This window comes from Pseudonaja textilis, chromosome Z (assembly GCF_049901715.1).
Source record: "Pseudonaja textilis isolate UNSWEBS1 chromosome Z, rPseTex1.2, whole genome shotgun sequence".
NCBI classification, from domain to species: domain Eukaryota; kingdom Metazoa; phylum Chordata; class Lepidosauria; order Squamata; family Elapidae; genus Pseudonaja; species Pseudonaja textilis.
This window is the reverse complement of record NC_142008.1, coordinates 63,256,589-63,280,053: the sequence shown is the minus strand read 5'-3', so window position 1 is coordinate 63,280,053 and position 23,465 is coordinate 63,256,589. Positions and strand designations below refer to the sequence as shown.

General features: G+C 38.8%; 2 protein-coding genes across 3 annotated transcripts in view; one reads left to right on the top strand and one right to left on the bottom strand.

The window, feature by feature from the left end:
• The window catches only part of LOC113437296 (uncharacterized), a 68,824-nt gene extending 62,718 nt beyond the window's left edge, over nucleotides 1-6,106 (bottom strand). The window contains exon 1 of the mRNA XM_026702204.2: nucleotides 5,905-6,106. The gene's annotated coding sequence lies outside the window, so the exon portion shown is untranslated. The remainder of the gene's footprint in view (nucleotides 1-5,904) is intronic.
• KBTBD2 (kelch repeat and BTB domain containing 2) lies at nucleotides 5,904-21,448 on the top strand. Of its 2 annotated transcripts, XM_087917934.1 has the most exons (5): nucleotides 5,904-6,051; nucleotides 6,243-6,389; nucleotides 12,842-13,366; nucleotides 17,466-17,631; nucleotides 18,691-21,448. In XM_087917934.1, the coding sequence occupies exons 3-5, from the start codon at nucleotides 13,197-13,199 to the stop codon at nucleotides 20,221-20,223; spliced, it is 1,869 nt and encodes a 622-aa protein (XP_087774060.1). In that variant the 5' UTR covers nucleotides 5,904-6,051; nucleotides 6,243-6,389; nucleotides 12,842-13,196; the 3' UTR covers nucleotides 20,224-21,448. The 2 variants fall into 2 exon arrangements, with proteins under 2 accessions (XP_087774060.1, XP_087774061.1); XM_087917935.1 differs by lacking the exon at nucleotides 12,842-13,366.
• Nucleotides 21,449-23,465: the final 2,017 nt, after the last annotated feature.

Below are 23,465 nucleotides of genomic sequence, written 5' to 3'. Positions count from 1 at the left end.
GACTTTGCTTACCCGTTTACAGGAAGTAAAACCTACATTTTACTATTCAGTGTATCTGTATGCTGGTTATGTGTTATTCAACATCACTCTCACTACATTTCCCGGAGTGCACTCATTCTCCTAACTGGGAATACCTCAACAATTGGTGCATTCAGTTTTTATCTGGTGGCATAAATTTTTGTATTGGCTTTTGAAGTTGGCAACGTGACCGCATTTGTTTTTCCGCCAAAGTGATTTCTTTTTGGATTGAAGCTTCCTTACTGTTATGGGTAATTTGTTTTTTCTGGTTTTGGGAGTTGTTAATGGTACATATAGTTTGATGACTCTTGACTTCAAGTAAAAATATGTTGTAATGGTCTTCTACAGTATCCAGTATCCAGAGAATAGAAATTGCCAATCAAGGGATGAGAGATCATTGTTTATAAGATCATAGTTGCCTTTTTTGAAGTTATAATTGGGGATTCCGTCATTGTGATGATTTTTGTGTGGATGTATGTTGAGACAAAAGTCAATCATATTGTGGTCACTATTGGAAAAGGGTTCTTTAATTTTTATTCTGTAAATTGAATTCAAACTATTGCAAAAGATGAGATCGAGGCAGTTGTTAAGTCTAGTGTTGTTGATTACTAGTTGTTCTAGTCCTAGATTTGTTAGTGCATTGTAGAAGGCTGCATGTGTGGGTTCAGTAGTACATTCGTTAAGGGTCCAGTTAATATGAGGTAGATTCAAGTCACCAAGAAAGATAAAAGCATGTGGACAGGATGCTGCCCATGTTAGTAGTGTATTTAGCTTGTTTGCATATTTGATGTTATAATCAGGGGCTCTGTAACATAGTAAGAACCGAAATGTGATATTTAAGGACAGTTCACAGATGATGGTCTCAGGAATAGCAAGCTCTTGGGTAACTTGGATGTTTTTTAGATGTAGGGACTTTTTATAGAAGATAGCAACACCACCTCCTCTGCAGATTTCACGATTTGATTGGTAAACATGATAGTCTCTTACTGTGGTAATGAAGTCAGGGAGAGATGCGTTGAGCCATGTTTCACAGACAAATATAATGTTGAATTTAGCCATATTTAGTAAGAGGAGAAATTCAGGTATTTTATTTACAAGGCTTCATGCATTGAGTAGCTTGCATTTAAGACCAGTTGTGGTTGGAATAGAGGTAGTTAGTGGTGTGCATGCCTAGTTTTGCGTGGTCAATCGGTTCCATCAACTTTGGGCTGCAGAGCAAAAGGGACTCTTTGCGGTTTCAGTCGGACAGGGCAGCTAGGGGGTCTAAATTGAAAGATATAGGAGTCCCCGTGTACTTGCCTAGGCTTCCATTGAAGACATCCTGAATTTGGTGTTATACGTGGAAATTATATATTGTGAGTTACACCTGAGAAAATGAAGAACAGAAGGGAATCCATGTTTATCCAATATTTGAACTAATAAGCATATTATGTTTTGTAACTTGTTATGTTCTTAAGTAAATGTCAGGTTTTTGGTGAGAACAGGGGGCCTGTATTTTCCTTGGCTTACAGATACATGTGAGAGATGCAGGGTTATCCTGACTCAGTGGAACCTGTTAATGATCCATTGTGTTAAAATGGGCATAACAGGAAGACAAGGCCAGAGATGATATGTTGGGCGGAGCTAGAGTGGAAATTTACTGCAGAAAACCCCTAAAAATACTGAAAGAGCATAATAGGAAGAATTATGTAATCCTCTGAATGTGATATTCTATAAAAGCAATAACCATTTTGGGTGTGGTGTCTTCATCTCCTAATGTTAAGGAGATGGGGTTCTATTCTGATATTTGCAAATTTTCTGAATAAAGCTTTTTATGGTTCTTTGGTTGTCGAGTCTATTTTTTGGCATTTATCACATTTAGATTCCAGCATTTCGAAGTCATCTCTTTGGACGGCGTTGATGCCAGTCATACCTAGTCCCAGGGCCTCGAACTACTCGATTCCTAGGAAGCTGGGGAGGTCCTTATCCAATACAGTCAACGGTAATGAGCCTGTAAACTCTTTAAACTTAATCTTGAATAACTCTCTCCCTAATACTGGGATGCGATTTCCCTGATAATCTAAGTGTCTTTTGCGGTTTTAGCTGTTTTGGAATGATGCTCGAGACTGCTTTTTTGATAGTGGACCAGGACACCATGGAAATATAAAATCCTGTATCACCTCCATGTTGCATGGTTTTCCTTCAAGTTGCATGATGATATGGTGTTTTTTTTTAATTTATACATGTCAGAATGCCCCACTATCGTTTGATGGGTTTCCCTAGCTTCCTCGTTTCGGTCTTCTCTCCAGTTATATTTTGAGTTTGGTGCTTTCCAGAAACACATCTGGGGCCATACAGATGCATGGGGGACCAAAGTTGCCTCTGTTGGTGATAAGTTGGCTTGCTCGCTCTGCATGCCTTGGCTATGTAACCCTTGTGATCACACCTCTGGCAGATAGTGTTAAACCTGCAAGCCACCCTGGGGTGATTCCCCCCACAGCCAGCACACCAAGGAGGTCTCTGCCCCGTTTCCGACTGTCCTACCTTTTTGCTGATCTTTATCTGGTAAATGTCTTCCTCCTCCTCAGTGCTTTCGTTGTTTTCTGTGCTCCCTTGTACTCCTTGGCAGTCACTCCCCTAGATGAATTTTGGTGGCAGATCTATCTGAGGTTTCAAGTGCTCAGGCTTCCTCAACAGCGTCTTTAAATAGGACACTGTTCCTTGCTATAGACGTTTTTGTAGGTTTAAGTCCGTCATTCCTAATATGAGCCTATCTTGTATCATGTCTTCCACATTTGGAAATTCACAGTTGGTTGCAAGTTTTCTCAGGGCAGTCACAAACTCATTTATTGTCTCCCTTGCTTGTTGGCTTCTGATATAGAAGTCATGTCTGCAAACTAGTGGTGATGCAGAGGGTTCAAAATATTCCTTAAGTGTCTCTTGCAGCGTTGCCCATGATATAGTCTCTACATCTGTGGGTGAGACTAGGTTTTCTGCTATTTCGTACATCTGTGGACCGCAGTAACTTAGGAAAAGTGCTCTTTTCCAGGGATGCAACAAATCCTGGAGACTGTTGGCTTCCAGGAGCATCCTAAATCGACCATATATGAGGACCATTTCTCATCGGCCGGTTTGAATGGAGCTGGCAGTGCGTGGTCATCCTGGATCTGACTGATGCATTTGCAGGTGTGCTTTTTGAGAAGATTGCTGCAGATGCCATGCGGAGTCCCTCATCCTTTGTTCTCTTCTAGAATCTGATCCTCATTGCTAGTATTAAGTTATGGGGGGGTCAATTGAAGAGGCAGGACACTTAGGACCATATAAATAGTTCCTTATTGAAGATGCAGAAACAAGTGGCTAAGTTGCTGCTGGCTCCCTGCTTTTTTAACTGGAGCTGTCTGGTATTTAAGTCACTGACAATACTTCAATTTCCTGCTGGGGAAATGAGTGTTCTTACGTCAGAATCCACTCCCTATTGAATATTCAACAGAACTCATACATGTCAGAATGACTAATGCATGTAAAAAGTCCCACAGACCTTTAAACTGCTATCCACCTATCTCTCATCCATCACACGCTTTATTTTTTGAAAATCCCACCATGTTGGGTAAGGAGGGAAGGCCCCTGTCCCTGGGCCATGTGGTGGCCTCTTGGAAGAAGCTGCCATTTTCAGCAGGCTTACAATTTTTTGTGTTTATGCTGAAAGGACGACTGTTTCTGAAAAGTTGCTGTCCAGATCAAGGATGAACTGTGCATTCTGTTTCCCCAAAGCAATCTGTACAACACTGAGGAAACATCCAGAGCTTTCCACAGTCCTGTGGAGACTTTGTTAGGAAAGCAGAATGGAGTGGCTAATCACTGCGCCCAGGGTCTATTCTGATTACCTAATCTGGGAATTGTACTGCAGAAAACTTGAGAGCTCCAAAGATCTTTAAAAGGTAAGTGTGCAGTGAGTGATGGTGGGTGAGGAAAAGGCCCAAGCCCTGCAGGGACTGGTGTGGGAGGGGGGCAGGATCCAGTGGTTGGATAAAGGCCTGCAGGGGCTGGGGGCAGTGGGGGGAGAGGTAAAGCTTGTAGGAATCTGGTTTGTTTGAGGAAGGTCTGCAGGGTGACATTGGAGTGGGGAAGCAGACCTAAGGGTTGTGGGATTCTAAGGAGTGGGATGTGAGCACAGAGTGTCTCAGGATGGGGAGTGTCTTGGGAGACCTGTGGCAGGTGGGGCTATACCTACACTAGATCTGTCCCACTCCTGAGGTACCCAGTACTCTGCTTAATGATCTACATATTTGTTTAACAACTGCATCAGGGAGAGGAAGGGATGGGGGAAGTTATTAAGAGAGGCCCTCTGGTTTAACAGCCATCATGTCTTATGACTGAGCTGGCCAGGCTTTTACAGTCATAGGTGAAGGACTACTGTCAACTGAGAACAACCAGACTCACATGTATAAACTAGTTACTTTATTGCTCAAGCCTGTTTCACAGAAAACTTCTCATACTAGCACTTTCTATCTATATGCGGTGAATCATACAATGATCAGTGCCCCCAAGCTGCTCATGGTAGATGTTTTAATGTTGAGTAGCTTGCCTCTAGTGATACAGCTGACACTCAGTTCAGTCAGTCATTCAGTTAGCAACTGTTCAAAGTTACAGGTACACCCCCCAAAAAGTAGTTATGATCCAGTCCTGGTTACATCTGCATTGGGATTGTTTGCCCTTATGTCCTACCGCAAGGATTCTGTAATGCCCTTCCACTCTTATCCACCAATTGGGTCCATGCAGGCCTTGGGCCTGCTTTCCTTCCCACTGGGACCTATATTCTCTTCCTAACTTACCTTTTAGAGATCTCAACAAATCAGGATAGGTAAAGAAAGGCAGGCTACTACATCGCTGGGCCATGTGGCACAATTCTGGAAGCGGACACCATTTTCTGAAGAAACTTCTGGGATTGTGCCATGCAGGCCAGCAATAGTTTGCTTTGCTTCAGAATGTTGCTGAACTTGCATTAAGTGAAGCAAATCAAGCCACTTCATTGCTGACTGCATGGTGCAATCCTGAAACGACCACCATTTCCAAGCAGGGAGGGTGACTTGCTGATACACATCAGATTGGACTGGGACAGCCTGAGTCTTATTTCATCCTTGAATATGATCCTGGAAGAGAACATGTCGGCATGGAGGTAATCCCAGAAGTGATCTCTACAAAGATCTTATGGTGGATTCAAGGAAGGATCTCAGTCAGGATCTAGAAGTTAGATACCTAGACTGCCATGTTAAAAGTGCTAATATCACATTTTAAAATGCTAATAACAAAGCCTAAAATTCCAGGCAGTATTATTACATTTAGCTTATTAAATACGTTCACGCTAAAAATCTCTAAGTAATTAAAATGCAGTTTTTCTTTAACATAATGGCTAAGATCACAAACTGTACCAAACCAGTTTGTTTTGCTGCATTGAAGTCACTCCAGGTATAGTTTTGCAAAATATACAAAATACGATCAGCCCAAACCAAACCGCATAATGATATAAAATAAAGTTTCAATTCTGGTACAGGAAAGGACCCCGCCCACCCGTTTGACAGCACCCCAACTGCTAGAGCAAAAGACAAAACTCGGGCTTCCGGTGTAGGGAGCCATCTCATTAAAAAAAAAAGGCTTCCAATATCATTTGAAAGTACAGGTTGCGTATAACGCTGAACTTCGATTAAGTCTCGCGTTTGAGGTAAACGTTTTAGGAAGGGACGAACTAGAAGCAATAACCCAAGTATTTTTAACTAAAGTCTATTTTCGAGAGAGCGCCTAAAAGTACAAGTGAACATGCGCATTATTGGAAGGAGTTGCTTTCCCAATGTAGGGGAAAAGGAAGACAGAATGCGCAAGCGCAGGGGGGAAGCGGAGGCGGAGCTATACCTCAACAAGAAGGTGATTTCTTCATCTCCCACCCACGTCCGATTCTCTTGTTCGGAGTCTGCACTACCCTGGGATCGAAGAGCTCTGAATGGTGCTTCTTGCTCGTTCGGTATTATTCAGCGGACGTTAGGGCGGGGGAAGAACTAGGTGAGGTTGCATGCAGTCGCCTTGCGTCCCTTCCCCAATAGTCCCGCCACCTCCTACTCTATGGCCAGGAGGAAGCTATGGGGTTTAAACAAGCGACAAAGCAGGCCGGAAGCTGGGAGGAAGGAGCGGGGAACTCGCTTCCCGTCCCCTCCTTTTCCCTTCCTCCATCATCTCACCTTTCCCTTCTGCAGGCCTTGCTCGGCGAGAGTTGTGGAGAAGACGGTGTGGGGCGTGTTCATTCTCTTTCTTTGCTTTCCAAACTTGGTTCTCGGAGGCGGGCTGTGACCTGCGAGTAACCGCCTGAAGGAAGGAGGAAATGGGTGCTTTCGCTGAGTGGGGTAAGGAAGTTGGGAGAATCGCCTTTTCTGCTGTGTCCTTGGAGTCCGGCGGTTGCCGGGGCAGCAGAAGCGGCTGAATGGGCAGGGAAGTGATAGTCTATGCGCTTAGTGGACCAGGTCAATATATCCCGCCCTCCGGTTTCTTTTATCATCATGCGGCGGTACAGCGACAGCCTGGGTGAGATCCTGCTATGGGCAACAGCACCGCTGTTTCCTGGCTTCTTCTGAAGTCATATTGCGGCTAAACCCTGACACAAGGTGCTTTGCTCCAGAGGGACTGACAGAGGTGATTTTCGAGATACGTAGCATAGGACGGGAAAAGAGAGAAGCTGAATAACTTGGTTTGCCTGGCCATAGGATGACATTCTGATGGGGTATGGGTCAGGGTACCTTATTGCTTTGAAAGTGGTATCCTGATTCTGCTGTGCAAATACTAAGTTGGCTGTGCTCACCTGAAACCCTTGCCCAGCTGCAGTTAGAATAATTCATAGCCCCCCTAAAAGAAAAGCAGGTAGGGTGGGTTTAATTGTCAGTGGTTATGCAATGATTTTGCATGCCAGAGAGGATTAAAAAAGGTATTTCCCACTCTAGGAGAGGGGAAAGGTTTGTTAATTTAAAAAAAGTATAATTAATAAGGAATAGCAACTTTTTAAATTTCGGGCCAAAAGTAATCAAACTATAGTGAGAACTTAATTTGCAGTACAGTATTAGTCTATTACAGTGGTCACCAACAGGTGGGCTGTGGAAACTTTTTGGTGGGCCACAGAAGAAATGGCTCCCGAAAGCAATTAATCTGGGCTGCGCAGCTCTTCCGGCTCTTCAAGGGACCCTGGAGTTAGGTCCCCGAGATGCTCGAACCAACCAGCTCCCACACATGGTGGGTGATGGCAACAACAGTCCCTTCCCCCATTGCCCACTGTTAGCTCTCCCCATTACTTCTCTAGCTTTGAATTGCTCCTGCCTCTCTCTCTTTCTTTCCCCCTCCCCCCCCTGCACCCATGTGTAGGCAGGCAAGGAAAGGGAGACGGAGCCGTGTGCAGTTCTCAGCTCCTCCAGCCCTCGCTGCCTCTCCCAACATCGAAGCCTTGGAGATGCAGGCAAAGCCGCCGCAGTGGTAGCACCCTGAGTTGTTTGCTTTTCCGCTACTTCCTCCTCCTCCAGTATCTCTTTCTCTGGGTAGGGCGATTCTGAACTAACTGAGTATGCTAAGGCAACTTGGGCACTACTGCTGTGGCAACTTTGCCTGCATCTCTGAGGCTTTGATGTCCCTTGAAGAGCTGGGACATCGAAGCCTTGAAGAGCTGGGAAGAGTGAGAACTGCGAGTGATTTCAAAGAACTCCTAGTATGCAGTAGATTGGCGTTCTGTAGGTCTTGGTGAAAGAGTGAGCTTTGTTTCACCTCCTTTCCTCCCCTGGTAATGAGAGAGAAGCTCTCTCTCTCTCTCTCTCTCTCTCTCCCCTCCCCTGCCCCCAAATAATCATTGGCTGTGGCTGGGTTTGGCAGCAGCACTAAAGTGAGCGAAGTGTCCCCAGAGACACATTTCCTTGCCTGTCTCCAGGTGAGGCTGGAAGAGCCCTCCCCAGCTTTTCCTCAGCTGCAGATCTGAGCTCTCTCTCAATCGTCCACCTGGAATCTGAAAGGAGCTCCAAATTTCTCCCCCACTCCTCCCCCAATTAATCGCCGAGGGCAGCAGTCCTTCTGTAGGTAGATGCCTGCTGAGAAGCCCCTGGAGTGGTGGCCAAGGAGCGCTGCCCACCAAGGAGAGCAAAGCCCCCTTTCTGTCTCTGCTTCTCCCAGTGGCAGTTGCCCCGAGGCCCCTCAGCTCCGCTCTTCTGTCTCTTTGGAAGGTGCAGGTGGGGGGAGACTTCCAGCCCGGAACATTTTACTTTGTTATCATTAAGCATTTACATTTTTGTTATAATTAAGTGTGTGTGTATATATATTTAATATAAATTTATATTTAATATAAGTTTTTATATTAAATATATTAACTTAAAAAAAAATCATATTAGTGGTCCTCGGGATTTAAAAGTATGAGTTTGGTGGTCCCTGAAGTCCAAAAGGTTGGTGACCCCTAGTCTATTAGATATGAGACTATTGGACAGATTATATAGTGTCCTACTGGGAATAGTAAATAACTAAGTTCTAAATAATACAGTTAAAGAATTTTGATGATTATTTACTTTTAATGATTACTTACTTTCTAAGCAGCCACCCACACCCCATGGCTGCAGTTTGTCATTTTTATTTTTGACCCATTTACTAGTGAACTATTTCTAATTAAATTATCATTTAGCAAAAATGCAGGTTTTGTTGCAACATTCATACTGAGTTTTAAATGATGTATGGGCTAATTTACAAAAACAGTTGTCCTATAGAAGGGAAAGTTTTAACTTGAAACAAAAATGTAGCAATAATGGAAAAGGCAACTTCACAGTTTGGGAAACTGTTACCTTAATATCTTTAGTGGTTTTATTTCTTTGAATTAGTGGCAATGTCTGAAAGAAAATAATTCAACCATTTAGATAATTTTGCTCAGTAAGGAAAAATGAGAGGCACAGCTAAAAAAAAAGATAGTAGGACTGTGCAGATTTAACTGTTTAAAGAGCAGTCGTTAGCAATGCCTTACTTGAGCCAAATGATTACTCTGTACCACAGAGGGCAGTTTAGGAATCTTAGGAAAAGATTTAGCTGGTTTAAGGAGTTGCTCTGTAATTTTCTTAGTGTGCTCCAAAGCAGGAGTCACCAACTTTGTGGACCTTAGGGGCCATTAAATTCATAATTTTAAATCCCGTAATATGAATCCAGCGCACCGCTCCCTGAAATGCTTGGACTCCCAGTGATGGTATGGGGTCCTTCAGGCACTTAGCTTGGCCGCCTGTTTCTGCAACCTTAAACACTCAAAGAACCATTTGGACCAGTTTCCCACAGAAAATAAAACACTGGGATCTCTCCCTCCGTTTTTCTCATCTCTCACCTCTCTCATCTTTCTCTGTATCTCTCCTATCTCCCTCTCTCATCTGTATCTGTTTGTTTCTCTTTCTCTCTCTCTTTCTCTCTCTCTTTCTCTCTCTCTCATCTCTCATTCTGATTCTTCTGCGGTCTCACAGGTACTTTGGCCTTTGTGGTGCTGGATGCAGTTTGGTCGCTCAGGGAGATGCATGACCTGCTCTCCATCCCAAGACACTTGCCTGACAGAGCTGCGGCCAATGCTCCCCCATTGTGAAGCACACTAAATTTAACTGTGCTGTGCAAGACGCTGCAAGAGCAGTGGGCAGGCCATGAGGGTGCCAACAGCAGTGGCAGAGAGAAACGGCCGGGCTGGGCCAGTATCTTGGGGCAGAGAGAAAGTCATGTGCCTCCCTGAGCGATCGAGGTGCACACAGCACCAATAAGGGCCGGAGGAAATGCCCATGAAACCCAGCAAGAGATGAAGCTTCGCTCCCACCCTGGAATATGGAGCGAATCTCCATTCTTCATCCTTACCTTTTCAAGCCAGGTGAGGAGTGACGGGGGGAGGGGGAGGGGTGGGCCAGGCCAGGCCAGTGATGGGTTCAGCTGACGGAGTCATAGCAGAAAGATGAAACAGCTGCGGGTGCTGACACCCGTTGCTTCGGCCTGCCTGCGCCACCCCCCCACTTGCTGCAACAGCACCATTACCTCATTCCGGCCAGTGAGGGCTGCACTATTCCTTGCACATTAACTACTTGCAAAGATGCAAGTTGCACATATCTCCTTCTACAGCGGAAATTTCCAGCCCCACCACAAGTTGTCTGGCTAGTCCCATATTCCAGTATAACTCTAATCACAGGACTGGCCCATTGGTCATCCCAAAGCAGCTCCTCCATCTGGGTGCGCTGCTGACCACCAAAATTTTCTAGTCCGTAGACCACTGGTTGGTGATTTCTGCTCCAAATGATATTTTTCCTTTCAGAATCTCATAGCCCTGTTGTTGCTTATTTGTCTTTTATAAAAGCAGCTTAGCATTTTTCAGTCTTTCATCGGTCCTGAAAAAAGTGCTACATTTAATAAAATCAATCCTTAAAACTGTAACTTTTTTTCATGCTTGAACAAAGTTGGGCTGTTTTATTCAGGATTCAGAAAAAGTCTGAATCATTTTTCTGAATCATTTGTAAAGCACGCATAGTCCTGGTACCCAAAGCCCAGTGTCAAAACAAGAGTTAACCTGCCTTTTTGTGCCAAAAAGTATGATTGAAGATGGCTATTTTGGGGATGTATGGCAAAAATGCATTTATGTATGCATGTCTTAGCCAAAATAACCTCTGGCTCTAAATGGAGAAATAAGGACTGATAATTTCAGCAATAGAATTTTTCAAAGAGTAAATTATTATTCAAAGCAACTCCACATAATAGGGCTGATTATTTTCATAATGCTTCAGCTTCCCAGAATGTCATAAATATTAATCCCAATTAAATAGGCTGTTGCAAATTTACAATTTTATCAACAAAGGAAAATATTTGTAGCTGAGAGTTGACATGAGGGTTTTTGGTGGTCTCTGAGCTTTGTTATTTTCTTGCAGATGTTTCATTACTCAAACTAGGTAACATCATCAGTGCTAGTTTGGGTAATGAAACGTCTGCAAGAAAACAACCAAGCTTGGAGACCACCAAGGACTTCTTATTACATTATTGTTCATGCTTGCCTGTGACTAAATCCAATATCTATACATTGAAAGAAATATACAAGCAGAATGAGTAGGATTAAAAGGATTGTAAGAACTGGCTTGATTGTCAAACCTAAATAGGATTTAAATAAATTGGGATTAGCTGAAATATTAAAAAAATATTTAAGGCCATTTAAAGAATCTGTGAGAAAGTTGAGAAAGTTCAGATGCCTATCAGAGAATGTGGATGGATAAAACGAGTTGCCAGTACATGATTCTCTGGCTCTTTTTTCTTCTATCAATATCTTCTTAGTGTTGCTTTACCCAATTTGCTGTGATCTGAAAGCTCTCTTTAAACTGGCTTCCATCAAAGTTAAACATTTTGGAGATCTGCTAAAATCAATTGGTGAAGTCCACTGTACAATTATTTATTTATTTTTAAAATACAGGTGAAAGTATTGCACATAGCACTTCCTCTTCCATTTTTTTCTCATAACATGTAACCTGTAAGGGTGGCCAAAGGGTAGTTGCTTCCAAGTAGTTCATTAGATTTTTATAACTAATATAAAATAATTTATATTCATTTTGATTTACAATTCTAATTATGCTGGAAATGTTTTCTGGTTCAGTTTCTACAGTAAAAATGCTATGGGTTTATTTTATCTCTTAAGATTTGGAAAGAACTTTTACATAGATAATTGCCTAAGTTTACAACAGCTTGTGATTGGTTTTTTTTAAACTTAATACTTAAATAAAGGATGCCTGGATAGAAAGCCCCTCAAGGGAATAATTGCATATTCATAATCTCAAAATCTTTTAAATATCTGTGTATTTAGCTAATTATATAATCTTAGATATTGTATTATTGGGGAAAATGAATGAGGAAATGCAAATGAATTACCGGTATCTACACTTACACAAATGCACTAGTGAGATCTGTTTCAATCTAACTTCAAATTTTGTTTATGAATTGAATTGGCTTGGCTGTTCTTGTGAGTAGCTGTCAATTTTAATGAATCTCTCAATTGATTTTGATACTAAAATTTATAATAATTTTTCTTTGTGGTGAAGAGAGAAAGATGGGGTTATCATGTTAAAACTACTCCAAACTGTTGGAAAACTTCTGCTTTGCAATGTAACACTTAAGGGATGTCAAAAGTACCCCTACTTGTTATACATGCTTGTCAATATCTACTTTTATTTACTGGGAATAAAAAACAGTGATTCAGGCTAAAATTTATTTGGTATTTAATATACCTATATGTTATAAATCACAGATATGTCCTAGCAGGTTTTGGAGAAGGCAGGCATGATCACACAGGTTTTTTTTACAATAAATAGATTATATTTTACAAAGAATATTGATGTTTTATCATATTTTAATGTGATAATGAATAACTGAAATGTAGTCCTTCCTCAGTTAAAATTTTTGAATGTTAAACATGTGAAATTAGATAGTTAGCTTTCCATTTTATGACTTTAGATTAATATTTGATTCTAAATCAAATGATCTCTCTGTTGAAGTTTGTGGTCAGTTTACATTTTTATGGAATCTTAAATCAGTGCTTTAGTATATTTTCTCAGTGAAATTAAAGGAAATTCTGATTGTTTTTATATACTATGTACTGTTTATTTAGTATCTCAATTGTAGTTGTCCATGTTCCTAATAAATTGATCTTGAGAAAGTATTGAACAACCTCTGCTCCTGTCCTTCATAAAACAAGCAGATAATTGTAGAAAGTGGTATACCAGGCACTATTTCAGGCAAAATCATAGTTGCTTGGCTTAGGAAAAAATATCTGACATGATTTTTTTCCCCCTTCTAGTTGCAAGTCATTGTTAAGAGATGGTTCAAGAAAATCTACCTCACAAATTCCGTTTGTTTGCCCATGTGCTGCATCACTGGAGATCTCAACAGGAACTTGTCAGTTATTTTTGAAAGTCTCAGGAGAATATACGGACATCAGGTCAATGTATTAGACTCTAGGAATGGGTCAAAATATGAAGCATTCTCAATTCAGCAGGCCAATCTATTATCCATAAGTATGTTAAGAAAGCTTAAAAACACTTCATATAGTACTCTCTATAGTTCTTAATTATTCAGGAAAGGTAGCTTGATCTCTTCTGAAATCAACTGGCTTTCTCTAATCTTGTCTTGGAGATATTAAATGGAATGCAGTCATGTCTACTCATGAAGGAATACAGATCAACACAGACTATGCTGTTGCTTTGTTAGAACAGTTAAAATCATTCTACGAACAGCAATTGCTAACTGACATTGTTTTAATTGTTGAGGGCACTGAATTCCCATGTCATAAGATGGTTCTTGCTACGTGCAGCTCTTACTTCAGGTATGTGTTTATAGTAACGCTATTTTTCCCAAGTATCCAAAATATGTCTGAATAATGTATTGTGCATTCTACCACTAACTTGAAATAAATGAAGAACTAAGTTATTATGCAGTTTAAACTCAGGTTAACAAATATGAAAAAATTGAACATAATGCATATTAAGTGTTTCAGGGTTATTCACAATATGGAAGATAAAAATGGACATCAAATATATGAGGTTTATTTAAACATAGTCATGTGATGAGGGAGGAATAGGCAAATTTTTGAAATCCCTATGTATCTTTGGAATTTCAAAACATCTTATACACCCTCTCAGAGGAAAACTGGCAACATTGCAACCAAAAATTCTTCAAATTTGTCCATCCATTATGTTGTCTATCTAGCTCAACTTTAACTTTTTTATTGGACAAATGAAATATGTATAAATGAAGCATTTTGCTGCAATCCGCCACTTTTATGTGATATATTTAATTATTGACTTATCTGACATCTCAAAAACAACTCATTAATTTGGTGGGCAGTTTATTTTAAAATTTATTTTGGTTTGAATTAAAATATAGTTAATGAGTTAATGAGCTGTGGTGGTGCAGTAGTTAGAATGCAGTATTGCATACTAATTCTGCTGACTGGCAGAGGTTCGATCCTCACTGGTTCAAGCTTGACTCAGCCTTCCGAGGTCAGTAAAATGAGGACCCATGACCTAATATTCTAACTGTAAACCACTTAGAGAGGGCTGTAAAGCTCTGTGATATATAAGTCTTAAGTGCTATGGCTATTCCCTAGTAACATATTTAATAATGTTTTCCCTCTGTCATTTAAAATTACAATTTAATAACAGGTTTTGGAGATCTCTGGAATCTCTTGAGATCACATACAGCTTATAGGGCATTGTTTCTGTTATAAATGAAGAAGACAGTAGTGTTTAACTAAAAGAAATCTCAAAAAGGTAAATCTTAAAGACAAATTGAAATGGAAAGCTTATCTTGACTAGGGATATAAAATGATTTTGAAGGAAAGTTGATCAGTATTAGGCAACATGAAGACTAGGCCAATTATAAGGTTGAAAGCAAACAGACTTGACTACAGGTTCCCTTATTTGAACTGGAATGGGATACCATTAATACAATGTAAAACATTTATATCCATGAATTTGACAATTAGTATTCTCCAAAGTATATTAGCAATATCATTTAGTCTTGCATACTGCTCTATACTGCTTTATAGCTTTCTCTGAACAGTTTACAATGTGAACATTATTTGCATTTTACCCCAACAATCTGGATCCTGATTTTACCGATCTCAGAAAGATGGAAGGTTGAGTCAGCCTTGAGACTCACCATGATCAAACTCCAGGCTATGGGCAGGGTTTGTCTGCAATATTGCATTCTAATCCCACCACTATTTAGAGGGGTGTTTTGCATATCTCACCACTATTTAGAGGGGTGTTTCGCATAATAGGAGATGGTGCTTAAAGCTTATCCACCTGCATGCCTAATTTATATAATATTTTGCATCAACATAGGCCCTCCTTCCAGTTATAGGAAACCACTAGATAACTGTAAAGTTACTTGATAAGATTTGTTATGAAATGGTTGCAGTGTTAGTTAAGCCTAAGGCTTGGTCCATATATTCTGCATTGATTTGCAAGATATTGGGATAGAATGTTTTTCTTCTATGGCTTGCTTCCTTGTAGAGGAAACTAGGCAAGTATCTCTGGTAAAACAGATTCCAGCTTTTTTTTCAGACAATTTTTTAGATTATTCAAAGAAAGTTAAAATATAAACTGCTGAAATATTTAAAAGAATAAAACCCACAATAAAGAGTACATTGAAAAGCAAAGGTATGTTAAAAAACAAGAAAAGATTAACACATAATATTTGCCCTCATTGAATGCTGATTAATATAAATACATCAGTGTTAGTTTTCCACCCCTTGCAAAATAGGCAAGAAGAATTTTAAACTATTAAACTACTAAATCTAAAGATTGGTAGCCAGTCATCTGTATACTAGATTAATAACAAAATTGTTAACAGGAAAAATGGTAATATATGAAATTATAAATCTAATAAAAATTAATAACAGAAAAACAAGGTTGAAATTCCAAAACCCTGTGTTAAAAAACTTAAATCAACTCATAGAAAATTTACCATGGCTTTAATCCCAAATCATCTCAAATAATAACCCTAACCGGTCCTGGATCAAATATGTTTGTTTCTTTATATCTTCTTTTATCAATTTCTGATTGATTGAATACAATAAGTCCAATCTCCAAAGCTAATGTATCTTCTAAAAAATAACCAGATAAGATTGTTCCTCAATTAAATATAATAGGTCAATTTCCCATTCTCCTTCAGACCCCTTTAAAAAGCCCTTTTACCATTCTCTTGCTACCAGAGAGTTCTCTGCTATTATATAAAAGCACAGTATTGAGCTTCAGGAAGGTGTATGAAGTTGACACTGTTATTTCTAAGTCTATATTTCTTCACGACCGGTTTACTACTGGGAAATTACATTCGTTCAGAAGGTTTTCCACAGTCTGTGTTGCTTCTGAGTCTATTATTTCTTGCTTTGAAGCTGCTATTTTTAAAACAAGTTTTTTTTCTGGATTTAAAGTATTTAAGGTCAGTTTCTTCAGAATGTTTTCCATGATCTTTATTAGTTCATCAAAACATTTGGGGAAAAAAATCAGCTAAAGATTGCATGTGCTGCAGTCTCTGTCTCCCCTCCCCTCCCCTAAGACAGCCTCTTCCTTCTCTCTGTAATTGTTGCTCAGTGGAGTGGATAAATAAAGCAGGGAACAACTAAACTACAAAGATATTTTCTGACTATTTTGGTCCCAAAACTTTTTTCAGGTTAATAAAATACAAATCCAGAGACATATGCCATGTTTCCATATGGAAAAGCAAAAATTGATAAGAGCAGTCAAATAAAAAAAGAAAAAGAAAATCTAAAAAAAATACCAGACGGAATCCAGCGGGGGATTGAAATAAATCAACATTCAGCCAACCAATTAACCTTTAAAAATAAGAACAAAAATTTTCACAAATGTGAAGTTAAAAGTCCCAGAAGAAAACATTAAGAAAACATTCTGCTTAAGAAAACATTCTGCTGGTAGGAAGAGATGTAAAAAAGACCACTGATTTTCCAGCTGCTCCCTCAAGGAGTTGCAATCTTCAAGATTCTCCCTTCTGGGTAGGTCCACATCCATTCAAAAGTCATCTTCAATCATTCCTAAGTGACCCTGTTCCAATGCAGGGGGCAAGACTGCCAAAGAATCAGCTCTGGCAGCAAACATGAGTCATGATCATGAGTAAGAGAAAGCAAGTTGTTACTCTTCAGCCATTGTGGAGAGGAGTCAACAGATTCTAGCTTTCTAAACATCAGAAATTATAACATGAACTAATATGAACAAAATTGAACAGCTCTTAATATAGGTAGCCTTAAACTTGCAAAGGAACCCAACATTTCTGTTACTCAGTAAGACAATTTAGTAAAAGAATTTTGCCTAATTTTACAACCTTTCTTGACAAAATTGTTAAGTGAATCACTACATTTGTTAGGTAAGTTGCATGGTTATTAAGTGAATCTGGCTTCCTCATTGACTTTGCTTGTCAGAAGGTCCAAAAGTAATTCTGAAACTCTGCAACCATCATAAATATGAGTCAGTTTTCTAGAGTCTGCATTTTGATCACATAACCCTGGGGATGCTACAATGATCGTAAGTATGAAAAATGGTTATGAGTTAATTTTTTCAGTGCTGTTGTAACGTTGAACAGTCATAAATGAACTATTGTAAGTCGAGGACTATCTGTAATTAATTTTTGATAGTTCAGGGAAAACAGTAAAAGCATTTTTCTATTTTAGCAATGAAAATAGTGTGTAGTGTTGAATGCTAACATTTCTAAAAGTGACAATGGGTGGTATATGGGTATTATGACTTTCTAAAATATGATTAATTTTTATAAGACCGTACAACTATATATTTTGAATCAATAGTTTACAAGATAATCATATTGAATGCTATTCACAAACCATTTTTGGAATACTGGAACAACTACATAGGAACTAAAGATGATTACAATATTATTTTTTCATCCAGGGCAATGTTCATGAGCGGTCTGAGTGAAAGCAAGCAAACACATATTCATCTGAGGAATGTTGATGCAACTACTTTTCAGATCGTAATAACTTATGCTTATACGGGTAATTTGGCAATAAATGACACAACAGTTGAACAGCTTTATGAAACAGCTTGTTTCCTACAGGTAAGATTATTTTATACTAACTTTTCTAAGACATGTTTTCCTAAGTTATATCTTTAATAAAATTGAATACTGTACTTAACAATAAAGTAACGTGCAAGATTGGTAAGAAAAAATGAAAACAACTCTTGAAATTCCAACTATACCCTTCTGTTTAAACAAATAATTATTGTGCAGATTTAGATACCTATGACTCACACTAAAATGTCATGACATCTCTTCTGTTAATATAGAAATAATAGAAAAAAATTATTGCTTACTGAGATGTTAATAGTCTCCTCAGTAATAAAAATGCATAGTGGAAAATACCTTTCTTGGTACAGAAATTCATTCTGACTAGCTAAAATTTCATAAGAGTAGACATTCTTGCATTAATTTCAGTGGTTTGGGGAAAAATTAGAACTCTTAAGGTTCACCTCTTGGAAAGAGATTTTTAGAATGTGCAGAAATGTGTATGAGATTCTTTTGTTTTAAAGCAGCTGTGTGGTTTTCCAAGCTTCATTGTTTTCCCATCAAAGCAAAGTGAACATGCTTGTACTTGTATCTAAATCAGGAGCATCATCTGCATAGTCCTATTCACTAGATCAGTGGAAGGCATTCATTGAAGTGAAGTCAGACTTTAGAAAGCATAACTGGGATATATTGAAGCACACCTCAAAATGTAAAAGCAACTATGCTCTTCAGCAGTCTCAATATAGCTTCTTTGAAAGTTTTCTCTGGTTGTTCAGTGGTACTGGAAGTAAATCATTAGCACAGTTCAAGAAAGGGTGCTTTGCTTGTATTTCACAATATACTTTGTGAAGTTCCTTTTAGATACTTTGCACAGTATTATTACTTCCTATTGATCAATTTGGTCTCAGAAAGAAATTTTGATAGTTTCTATTCTTTCCACAATCTGCTAACAGTAAACAGTCCTAGATTAATGTGATACCCAATATTTTAATATATGACAGAAAATAGAAATTAAGATTTTTACAATCCATTTTTTCATCATTAACCACAAGTATGAAGATGATGAAAATGTTTTGATCACTTCTCATTTATACATCTTTTTAATTGCAGGTCGATGATGTGTTACATCAGTGTAAGGAATATTTAATTAAAAAAATTAATGCTGAAAACTGTGTGCGGCTTTTGAGTTTTGCTGATCTTTTTAGTTGTGAGGAGTTAAAACAGAGTGCTAAAAGAATGGTAGAACACAAGTTTACACTTGTATATCACCAAGAGGCTTTCATGCAGCTCTCACATGATCTGTTGATAGATATTTTGAGCAGTGACAATTTAAATGTGGAAAAAGAAGAAACAGTTCGTGAAGCTGCTATGTTGTGGCTGGAGTATAATACCGAATCCCGATCACAGTATTTGTCATCAGTTCTTAGCCAAATAAGAATTGATGCACTTTCTGAAGTTACACAACGAGCTTGGTTTCAAGGCTTACCGCCAAATGATAAATCAGTAGTGGTTCAAGGGTTGTATAAATCTATGCCGAAGTTTTTTAAACCAAGACTTGGAATGACTAAAGAGGAAATGATGATCTTCATTGAAGCTGCTGCTGAAAGTCCTGGTAACCTTTACTCTTCAGTATGTTACAGCCCACAGGCTGAAAAAGTTTACAAACTCTGCAGTCCTCCTGCTGATCTCCATAAAGTTGGGACACTTGTAACTCCTGATAATGATATTTATATAGCGGGTGGGCAAATCCCACTGAAAAGTACAAAAATCAACTATGGCAAAACTAGCAAATTTCAATTTGCCTTCCGTACTGTGAATTGTTTTTACTGGTTTGATGCCCAACAAAATACATGGTTTCCAAAGAGTCCAATGCTATTTGTTCGTATAAAGCCGTCTCTTGTTTTCTGTGAAGGTCTTATCTATGCAATTGGTGGAGACAGTGTTGGTGGAGAACTTGACAGAAGAACTGTAGAAAGATATGATACTGAGAAAGATGAATGGACTATGGTAAGCCCTCTGCCCTGTGCTTGGCAGTGGAGTACAGCCGTTGCTCTTCATAATTGCATTTATGTAATGGCACACAATTTGATGTACTGTTACTTCCCCAGATCAGATGCTTGGGTTGAAATGGCTACAAGACAAACTAATAGATGCTTTGCTTCAGCTGCTGCTTTTCGGGATAAAATATTTTATATTGGAGGCTTGCATGTTGGCGGCAATCTTGGTATAGGATTACGTCCTCGGGCTGTAACTGGACCTTCCTTAGCAGTGGAAGTTTATGACGTGAATAAAAATGAATGGCAAATGACCGCCAAAATTCCTGCCAAGCGTTATTCTGATCCCTGTGTCAGAGCTGTTGTGATTTCTAACTCATTGTGTATCTTCATACGAGAAACTCATATGCATGAAAGAGCCAAGTATGCTACATACCAATATGACATGGAACTTGATCGTTGGTTTTTGCGACAGGATATATCTGAGCGGGTACTCTGGGATTTGGGAAAAGACTTCCGATGCACTGTGGGAAAACTATATCCATCTTGTCTTGAAGAGTCCACATGGAAACCTCCATCATACCTAGTCTTTCCTTACACAGATGATGAGTTTGAAATTGAGGAAGATGTTCCACTGCCACCTGTATAGCTCCCTTATTCAAAGACTGCATGCCTGTAACTAATGAACATTGTATTTGAGAGACTAGAGCTGCAAAATGAAATGTTAACTTGTCTTGTATGTATGCCCTAATTTTTTTTGTGGCCATTGAGTTTAAATTAGTAAAAAATCTTACTAGATATGCTTCCATAATCTCAGTCCCTCTGATAGTTGATGGAATCTCTCTCACACACACAACACACACACAGATGTTTAGGTGTGTGATATGTTTGTATGTGTATGATCATATATGTATCATGATTATATGTATTATCTATATGTATCTATATTTCAAGCTTAAAGTCTCTGCTTATTGTCTAAATTTTTACTCCTGCGAAAACAGTGAGTTCTGGAACTTTTCACAAAGCAGCTTCTATTTCTAGAATGTTATATTAATTGCTCAAAATACCTTCCAGTTATATTTAAATGAGTTCTGGAAATATCTGTATGTGCTTGTTATATAGATTGTATAGCTGAATGAAATGTGCTGCATTCAATACACACAGTTGTATTGGTGTAATAATACCATGTAAAAGAATAAAATCCCATGGATCTACCTATGATAGGAAGGGTAGATCTTCCATTTTATGGTGATATGCAGGGCAAAATGACTGCAGGTTCAGTCGAGCTATTTGATGATGAAGATGACTAGGTGCATGTATTTTCACTAACTTATACCTGTTTATTTAGAATACAGGTCTTCCGAGCAGCTGGTAGTTTACCAGGTGTGAAGTGATATTGCTGGGTTTGCAGTAAGAATTGCTAGCCCTTCCAAGTGCGGGTCTCTGTGGAGCTTTTGATCAGTAAATAGCTCCATGTTCTGTATTTCAGAAACATTGGCTCATGAATATTAGTTCTTGCTGCTTATTTTCCCCTACCCCAGTATAAACAAAAGTATAGTGTCTTTATTTTTGTTAATTTAACATTACTGTAGTTATGTCTTTGTAAAAATATCCTTACATTGTTTGTCTCTTATTTTTTTTCTGTGGGGTTGGGGGAGAGAACTTTTGTTCAGGAATACTTTGTGCAGAGGAGTGGTTGTCTGATGCTTCTCTGGAATTAATCCCAGGCACCCCTATCAGAAGTAAGGCACCACCAATCTCACATGAGACCAGATACTTCATGATGGATCATACTAGCATGTTCAACTGAATTATGTTCTGGCACTGTATTTTGAATGATATTAATTTATTAAAAAGAATCAGTTTGTTCTTTCCCCCCTCACACGTTTGTGTATTTATCTCGAGTTACTGAAGTATGACTGAAGAACAGTTTTTTAAATTGCTGTTTACAATATTAATACTTACAGTATAACTGTTCAGAAAAATCTGAAAAAGATGAGCAAGTGACTTCTATTATTTCTTTCTCTTTGGAAGTAAACAAATGTTTGAAGACAGAAGAATAACGTGGTAAAAACTGTATTTGTTAAAGACCATGCAGGCTTTTACACATAGGCCTTCTTCATAGACAGTATTCATAGTCTTATTACACAAAATCATACTAATGTAAATACAGTCAAACAGTATACTGAATCTTCCTGTTCGCCTTCAGCCATTTATTTTTGTCCCTGGGATTTCTTACACCTGCTTTTTGCTTCCTTCCTTCCAAATCAGTAACTATATTTTCTTTAATCTTTAGAATAGATCTTATATTGCTTTGCAAATAGTCTCTGTAAACATATGCTGCTCCCACTCACCCAAACATCAGGGTTGGTGTAGAGAGGTTTATTCAGTCTGATCCCCCGGTTCTATTTCAGGTTTTCAGTTAATCCCCAGCTACAAGCTCGTAATTGGCTCGCAACCAGTTAGATAACCAAAAGGAAAACAAACTTACAGCCAAACCACAAACAGTCTTAGAAATAAAGCTTTTGCCTGGGTAGGTTCCAAAAATAAACACTGCAACTAAATTACATCCACAAGCTGCAGAATCCTGGAAACACAAACAACTATCTGGCCATGACCCACACATTGTTTCTAGCAATGCCTCCCTCTGCCAACTGTGCTAAATAACCTCTACCAATATAGCCCATTAAGAGGGGCGGAGCCTTTCCCCATCAGTCTGGCAGATCTCTGCCCTGTGCACTCTAGCATTCACTAAGACTGGCAGCTCCTCCCTCTCTTCCTCATTGGTCTGCGAGCTCTGCCCAGCCAAGACATGTTCTGCCAGCAGTTTAGGGTCCACAATACCAGACGTGCCAGGAATGCTTTCATTTTCCCTTGAGGCCTCGAGAAGACGTGGATAAGCCATCATTCATAGGAGACATCACAAAAACTAGAAAACTGATATTCGGCCCAAATCATAGAAATTATATGATTGTATCAGCCAATTTTGAGAATGGAATCAGAAGCATTTAGAACCTATCGTCCCTTTTTGAGTCAATTACTCATTCTTCAAGAGCTTATTAAAAACTTTCTATTTTTGAAATTATCTATTTTGGTTAGGATGGAATGCGGTAGCAAAACTTTCAGAGTTGTGATAGCACTAATTAGAATACTTTTTCATGATCACTGAATAAGCCAATTCTTGCTGCTTGGAAAATAAAAACAAAACAAACCCAGCTAAAGAGATTTACATTAAAAGGAGGAATGGCAGAAGTTACAATATATGGTCACAGAAACTTGTATAAGGTAGGTATCTTATACTTGAGCATGCTGGTGTTGGATTATAATAGTTCCCTTTAAGAAGCATTTGATTTAAAGTAGTAAATATGGCTGATCCTTTTGTTCTTTAATTTGGGCTCCTTTTGATTTTGGTTTTGTCCCTGTAAAAATGTAAATATAAAATTGTCTGTGGAAGGGAGGCATTGAGATTATGCTAATCTGTACTCATAAATTTGTGTGAGGGTGTGTATGTGTGTGTATATATATATATATATATTAGATAGATATAAATTGCAATCTTAAATTTAAAAGAAGACATGTAACATCTAATATTGAGTAATACTCTTGATCAGGGATTATAGCTTTTTTTTTAAAACCATCAGATTCCTCAGCTCAAAAACATTTGAAAAATTCTTAGACAAGGATCTAGTTGTATACAGGTATGTTATCCTTTTGTCAACCTGAGAGCATCTGATCATGGTAACTAAACTCAACTGTCACACCATTTTGAACAAATGATATGGTATAGTATGTAAATTCAAAACCAGGAACATCTATTTTAAAAAATACTCTCCAAAGAGTTCTGCCTATATGTGATTAGGCCCACCTACTTTACAGTCCTTAGTCTTTGGT